We start from the raw sequence: 6,939 nt of genomic DNA, 5'->3' as shown, positions 1-6,939 counted from the left end.
GCCGCATCCAGGAGGCGCTCTTCTGCCTGCACGACGAGCGCGACTGCCTCTACGAGTACGTGCCGGACAACGTGGTGTCCATGCGGCGCATCGTCAACACCGTGCCCATCACCGTGCGCCTGCTGCAGCAGCAGCAGAGGGACTTCGGGGGCCCCACGCCGCGCCAGGCCGTGGCCTGGGTCGGGCTCGCCAACCAGTGGCCGTGCCGCCTCAGCTGGGTGCTGCAGTGCCTGGAGGACGGGCAGCAGGCGGGAGGCGCGCCCGAAGGCCGCACGCGCCTCTGGGACGTATTCTGTGACAACAGCCGCGAGCTGCACACCATGACCAAGGCGTTGCAGAACGTGCTCGACCTGGACGGCGACCCCGAGCTGTTCGAGCGCTTCCTGGGCGCAGACTTCCCCTTCACGGTGGCGGAGGCGCAGAGCCTGCTGCGCTGCACCGTCAACCTGGACCACTCCATCCGTCGCCGCATGGGCCTCATCCGAGCGGTCAGCACGCTCAAGCCGCCCAGCCCGCCCAAGTCCCCTGCTGGGGACGCCCCTCGCGCTGCCAGTGGATCCAGCCACGCCCACAGGGCGTCCCCAGCACACGCCCCTGGTGGGTCCCTGTCTGGCTGCACAGGGCACTCCCACGAGGCCCACCACCCCCGGAACTGGGTCCACGGGGGCAAGCCAAAGCCACCAGCCTGAGCGCCTTTCACTCCAGTAAGGCCTTGAAGGGAGGACTGGGCAGGCAGCCAGAGGCTGCTGACTCCTTCTGTGTCCCGACCAGAGTTAGGGGACTGGGCCCAAAGCCCAAGGTCCAGTATCCAGATGAGGTCTATGGTGGCCTCATCCCCCAGGTGACTTGTGAGCCAGGGAGGGCCCTATAGGACCCTCCAGGGGCACCCAGTACCAGTGTCAGTGTCCCCGTGGTACGGAAGGGCCAGCGAGGGTCCCGGGTTCAAGTGCAATAAACGAAGGTGTGGTGTGCCCCCTTTGGTCTTCTGTCCTGGTCTTCCTGGCTCAGGACTGGTGACTAGGCCTGCCGGATCCTGCCAAGCCCGCTTCCTCAGGCAGCTGGGGTGCTGAGCTGTAGGCTGGCAGCCTTGGCTGGCATCTTGGCGGGAGGAGGGGCTGTGGGGGTGGTGGGCGCGGCTGTAGCAGAAGTAGCTAGGGAGATGAAGGGCAGAGGGGCTGGGCTGACTCAGGCCTCTGGGAGTGTCCAGGCTTCAGGGGATCCCAGGTCCCTGGCCCTATTCCCTGGCCTGCCCCTCTGTGAGCAGGGCGGGAGCTGGCATTTCCGAGGGTGGTGTCCCTCGGTGACCTCAGCAGCTGCCACCCATCCCCACCTGGGGTGGCTCCACCCTCAGCACAGGGTTAATTAGGCCTCCCTGGCACCTCAGCCAGTTGTGAGGGCAGTGCAGCCTCCCCCAGATAACAGTCCGGGGAGTGCCTGCTCCACAGGTCACTCCAGGGCCACCTGAGGCTGGTCACCGACTGGTCACCAGGTCAACCCCTTGAGGACAAGGGAGGAGGGACACCGAGGTCAGACAGAGTTCGAGTCAGGGATATGCAGGGGGTGGTGTGCTGGGGAGCCCTCGGCATGTGCTCCGCCTTCCCCTCCTGACTGGGACAGACACGGATGGCACCGTGTGGTGCCTGGCCCAGCCCAGTGCGTGCAGGGGCAGAGGTGGCAGGGACCGACGTTGAACATACTCTGGTGCCAGAGGGCAAGGATGAGACTTAAGACAGGGCCCTGAGGGAACGGTCCCAAAGGTACCCAAAACTCTGAAGGCACGTGCCCTTGGCCATGTGGCCGGCGCTGCTGGCCTCACTCCTGAGCTCCAGGCCTGGGTGCAGTGCCCAGGCCTGGCCAGCCCCTGCCCAGCATCCCTACTGCCACAGCAATCGCATCAGGTGGCCAGGGGTGTCTCCTGTGGCCTGCAGTGGGACCAGCAGGACGCAGGTGTTCCCTGGTATGGCTAAACTGGTGGGAGGAGCCTGGGGCTGCTGGGGATGGTCCCAGCCGCAGGGCGATCCTGCCCCAGGACACAGCCCAAATGCAGGGCATGCAAACGCAGCTGTGGACACACGCCGGTGACCTCAGCAGCTGCCACCCATCCCCACCTGGGGTGGCTCCACCCTCAGCACAGGGTTAATTAGGCCTCCCTGGCACCTCAGCCAGTTGTGAGGGCAGTGCAGCCTCCTCCAGATAACAGTCCAGGGAGTGCCTGCTCCACAGGTCACTCCAGGGCCACCTGAGGCTGGTCACCGACTGGTCACCAGGTCAACCCCTTGAGGACAAGGGAGGAGGGACACCGAGGTCAGACAGAGTTCGAGTCAGGGATATGCAGGGGGTGGTGTGCTGGGGAGCCCTCGGCATGTGCTCCGCCTTCCCCTCCTGACTGGGACAGACACGGATGGCACCGTGTGGTGCCTGGCCCAGCCCAGTGCGTGCAGGGGCAGAGGTGGCAGGGACCGACGTTGAACATACTCTGGTGCCAGAGGGCAAGGATGAGACTTAAGACAGGGCCCTGAGGGAACGGTCCCAAAGGTACCCAAAACTCTGAAGGCACGTGCCCTTGGCCATGTGGCCGGCGCTGCTGGCCTCACTCCTGAGCTCCAGGCCTGGGTGCAGTGCCCAGGCCTGGCCAGCCCCTGCCCAGCATCCCTACTGCCACAGCAATCGCATCAGGTGGCCAGGGGTGTCTCCTGTGGCCTGCAGTGGGACCAGCAGGACGCAGGTGTTCCCTGGTATGGCTAAACTGGTGGGAGGAGCCTGGGGCTGCTGGGGATGGTCCCAGCCCCAGGGCGATCCTGCCCAAGGACACAGCCCACATGCAGGGCATGCACACGCACATGTGCACACCGGCCTCGTGACCGGCCAGTCTGGAGACGTGCCCTTGGGCCAAGCTACCTGCCCTCTTTGCCTCCCACAGCCAGCTGGAGTTGGGCCTGCTTCTTGCCCCTGGAGTCCGGGTGAAAACATCCTGGTACCAGGAGGGGGCTGCTGCGAGACAGACGTGAACAGACCTGTCTGGAGGTGGGAGCCAGGTGGGAGCAGGGCTGAGGAGACCCCCGCACCACCACGAAGCGGCATTCACCCTTACGTGGCACCAGGCAGTGGTCGAACGGTTGGCCATGTGCCACAGCTGGAGTTCTGGGGCACTTCGTAAAAAAACGAAACAAAGACGTCAGAGTGGCCTGACTGGCTGGATGGCCCCTGCCCCCTCGGACTCTCATTCCCCGACAACTTGGACCTAGGTGAGACCATGGGGCCAATTCTCACCAGCAAAATGGGGGTGCCTGTGACATGTTCCTTCCCCACCATGGCGAGTTAGGGAGCAGGCTTGCTGCCTTCTCCGTCTGCCCACTGGAGGCAGGGACTCCTGAGGCCCACAGGGTGACAGCTGCCTTCTCCGTCTGCCCACCGGAGGCAGGGACTCCCAAGGCCCAGGGTGACAGCTGGGACAGCTAGGAAGGCGCCTAGCCCAGGATCAGGTAGGGATAGCTGCTTGCCACTCTGAGCGCCCGCGTGACAGCACACGTCTCTGCTGGGCACTGAGAGCTGTAAGTTGGTGCTGCACTGGGCCACGTTGTCAAAGGTCCCCTGTGACTCCAGTGATAGCTCCCAAACGGAACCTGCGAAGTGCTTGGGGAGCTGAAGGCCAAGGGAGACATACTCGGCCTGGGGCTCCTCTCCACTCCCTGCTCTACCCAGCACACGGAAGTCGGGGTACTCCTGTCCTGAGGCTGCTGTGGCAACGTCCCGCCAACTGGACAGTCAGAACAAGAGTGCTTGGTCGTCTCGGGGCTCCCAGGAACCCAAATCCAGAATGAGGCAGAAGTACCGCCGCGCCTCCCCAGGTTCCGCAGGTCTGGCTCCCTGCTTGATGCCTGTCGCTCCATCCTGGCTTCCCGCGGAGTCGGTGTCTAAGGGCCCCGCTCTATGAGGGCCCCAGTCGCACTGGAGCAGGGCTCACCCTAAAGGCTCCATTCTAAAGTGACGACCTCTGCGAAAACCTGTTTCCAAGTAAGGTCGCAGTCCGAAGTAGGGCTTTATTTATTGGCGGGAGACACCATCCAACCCGTGACAGACTGGCTCCTTCACCCTGAGCTTGAACAAGAGGGCCAGGACAGGACTGGGAAGAGGACCCAGGTCCTCTTGGGTGGGCCTCAGGCACCTGCCCCAGCCCGCCGTGCCTGGAGTGCAAGCAGATTGTGGTGGAGGGCAAGGCTGGAAGTGACCAAAGGTCTATATTAAGGTCTTTGGGGGTTGCTCTGACAGACCCCAACCAGGCAAAGGACCAGATTCTCAGCACCCCGAGGCCAATACCTCATAGTCTCTGGTCTCGGCAGTGAGGGGCTGCTACACCACCCCATCACACGGCCACAGGCTGGCTGCACAGGTGTCTCCCAGCCCCGCACAAGGCCCGGGGGCTTCCCTGAGCCCTGCACCCACACAGAAGTGCTAAGTGTGCTGTCCTGGGGAGCAGTTACAACCTGTAGCTGCCACTGGCCCGAGTGTGGACCGAGTGGCTGCAGTAGGGAAGGTGGTGGTCACATACATGGGAGGGGCTGGGAGGGCCTCGATCTTCAGACCCCGTGACTGTCACAGCCTCGCTCTGGTACCCCTACGCCCGGCGTGGCAGCCTCTGCACCTGAAAGGGCGTGGGTGGCCAAGGCTTTCCCGTCAGGTGCTTCTCTTCTGAAGAACTGGACACCCCCTAGAAATGCTCAACACCCCTCCCGCTGCAGCCCAGGAGCATACTGGGCGGCACTGACTCGTACCTGGCACGCTGCCACCTAGAACAAGTGGGCTGGGATCTGCCCTTGCCGAGCCGAGTGCCCCGTGCAGCCCCCAGACTGCCTTGGACTGGGAGGTCCCTGACCTGGCTGTGCACAGGGGACTAGACGTGGGGGTGAGGGGACACACGGGGGCACTGTAGTGGGAGGGTGGCTCCTATCTGTCGTCTCCTGGTCCCGTGGGGGTCCCACGGCATGTACCTAGTGGCTGGCTCCTGATCAGGAGCTGTCGGGGTCCCTGCAGGGGGCACGTGGGTCAGCACGAAGCAGAGAGCAGGCAATGGTGAACCCAGCCCCGGTTTATCTGAAAAGGTGTGAACATTGTTGCACCGACAGGAGGAGCCCCTGCCCAGCCCTGTGCCCACCCACACCGCCCGCCCGTGGGTTGTAGTGCCTCTCAGGGTGCAGCCGCAAGTGGCCTGGACAGCAGTCCCCCAGACCTGCAGCTACTCCCACCCCAGCTCCCTGATAGATTTATTGCACTTAAGAGAAAGAAAGCTCTGACCCTCTACTCCCACCCCACCCGGCCCGGCCTTCCCCCTGCCTGGGGCTGTCCCGCCAATCTCCACCACCACTTGCTACCCTCCCTCGCTTTGCCTCCTGCCTGGTCCCACTCTCGGCCCTGGGCCCATCCCACCACCACCCTGGACTCCTGCCCTCAGTAGGGCAGACCTGGCCCCACAGGCCTCTCCAGAACAGGAGTCCAGTCGCGCGGCCCGAAGTCCTTGGAGGCCGCCCCTCCTCGTCCTCCCATCCACCCCCAGCCGAGTCTTCGAGTAGTGGACACACAAATAGAAGTGCTCAGTCAGGACAGGGAGGACCACTCCCCGTAGCTCCTGCACCCCTTGTAGTGTTGCTGTGGGGGCGGGGGTCCCCAGAATGGCCCCCACACCCCTGGCGTCCTTGGCCTCAGGAAAGCTGGGGGTGAGGGTGAGCAGATTCTCATGGCTCTGGCCTCAGTCCATCGAAGACCGACCGGAAAAAAGGAACTTGAGAAGAGATTGAGAAAGGGAGTGTCAGAGCCAGGGGCTCCCCCAGCCCCTCCCCAGCTCCCAGGGGCTCCAGGGACCTGGCCCTCGCCTCACCTAAAGTGTCACAGTGTCTCCTGCCCAGATTCCTGACTGGCTTCCAGAAGCAGCTCCTCGAGCTCCTTCGCGTTCTCGGAGCAGCTCAGTTCTGTGGGGAGGGCGGGCCGGTGGCCTCCAGTTGGTGGGGACTGGGTGGACAGAAGCCAACCTGTCCCCACCAGCCCTGCCCAAGTCAGGCCCTCAGGCCAGCAGAGGCCCCAGGGACCAGCATTGGAGTCAAGGCAACACATCTAGCATGTCCCAGCCCCCCAGGACCCAAAGGAACCACGTGGGGACGGAGGATCAATTCCCACCTGTCCTTGCCCGCTCAAGGACCACTCTAGAGGAGAAACTGAGGCCCACCAAGGAGCAAGTGTGAGCCTGGAGTTGCCCTGCTCAAGCCCTCCTCACCGTGTTCCAGGCCGCAGCTGCCCGCCTTGGCCTCAGGCCCAGGGGGTGGCTCTGGGGGCAGTGCCAGAGCAAACTCGGGCTTCAGGCCATTGGGCAGTGGTGGCCCTGACTGAGGCGGCTCCGGCTGTGGCTGAGGCTCGGATGACTGTGGGTCCTGGGTGTCAACAGCCTCAGCTGGTGGTGGGACAGGGGAAGCAGGTGGAGAGGGAGGGGAGGACAAGATGGGGGAGGGGGAGGACACAGAGACGGGGGGCCGGGGGGGCTCCGGCCTCTCAGGTGGACTTTCCACCCGGGTCACCACAAACACCTTGTGGCCCCGGCCTGGGCTGGACACAGAAATCCGCTGCTCAGTTGGGGAGGAGGGGCTGCCTGGGGGGCTCCTGTCCCCAGGGCCTCGGGAGTCTGTGGGGGGCACCAGGACAGGGCAGGGGGCCAAGGGACTCTGGTCAACGCTGGCCTCATCCTTTCCCCCATCCTCTTCTTCCTCATCCTCCTCGTCCGAGTCTGAGTCTGAGTCCGAGTCTGAGTCGGGGCTGGGCCCAGGGCCTGGAGCCCCGTTCTGCGCCCCAGCATGGGGCTCGTCCGCAGGCTGCTCATGCCCCTCGGGCCCGGGTTCGTCGTCGGGCTGGGGCTCAGTGACAGTGATCTCGGGCATGGAGGCCGACAGCTGCAGC

General features: G+C 64.4%; 2 protein-coding genes across 2 annotated transcripts in view; one reads left to right on the top strand and one right to left on the bottom strand.

Moving 5' to 3' along the window:
* The window catches only part of NKPD1 (NTPase KAP family P-loop domain containing 1), a 10,687-nt gene extending 9,717 nt beyond the window's left edge, over positions 1-970 (top strand). The window contains 1 exon segment of the mRNA XM_027766925.1: positions 1-970. This exon segment is cut by the window's left edge and continues 103 nt beyond it. Within this exon segment, the coding sequence (XP_027622726.1) occupies positions 1-689 (689 nt within the window). The 3' untranslated portion in view covers positions 690-970.
* A 4,098-nt stretch (positions 971-5,068) lies between these two features.
* The window catches only part of PPP1R37 (protein phosphatase 1 regulatory subunit 37), a gene marked incomplete at its 5' end in the record, with an annotated part of 56,795 nt that continues 54,924 nt past the window's right edge, over positions 5,069-6,939 (bottom strand). Inside the window, 3 exon segments of the mRNA XM_014583010.1 lie at positions 5,069-5,776; positions 5,873-5,963; positions 6,266-6,939. Coding sequence (XP_014438496.1) covers positions 5,881-5,963; positions 6,266-6,939 — 757 coding nt within the window.

The sequence above is a fragment of the Tupaia chinensis genome, unplaced genomic scaffold (assembly GCF_000334495.1).
Source record: "Tupaia chinensis unplaced genomic scaffold, TupChi_1.0 Scaffold000067_1, whole genome shotgun sequence".
Classification (NCBI taxonomy): Eukaryota; Metazoa; Chordata; class Mammalia; order Scandentia; family Tupaiidae; genus Tupaia; species Tupaia belangeri.
This window is presented reverse-complemented; position numbering and strand designations above follow the sequence as displayed.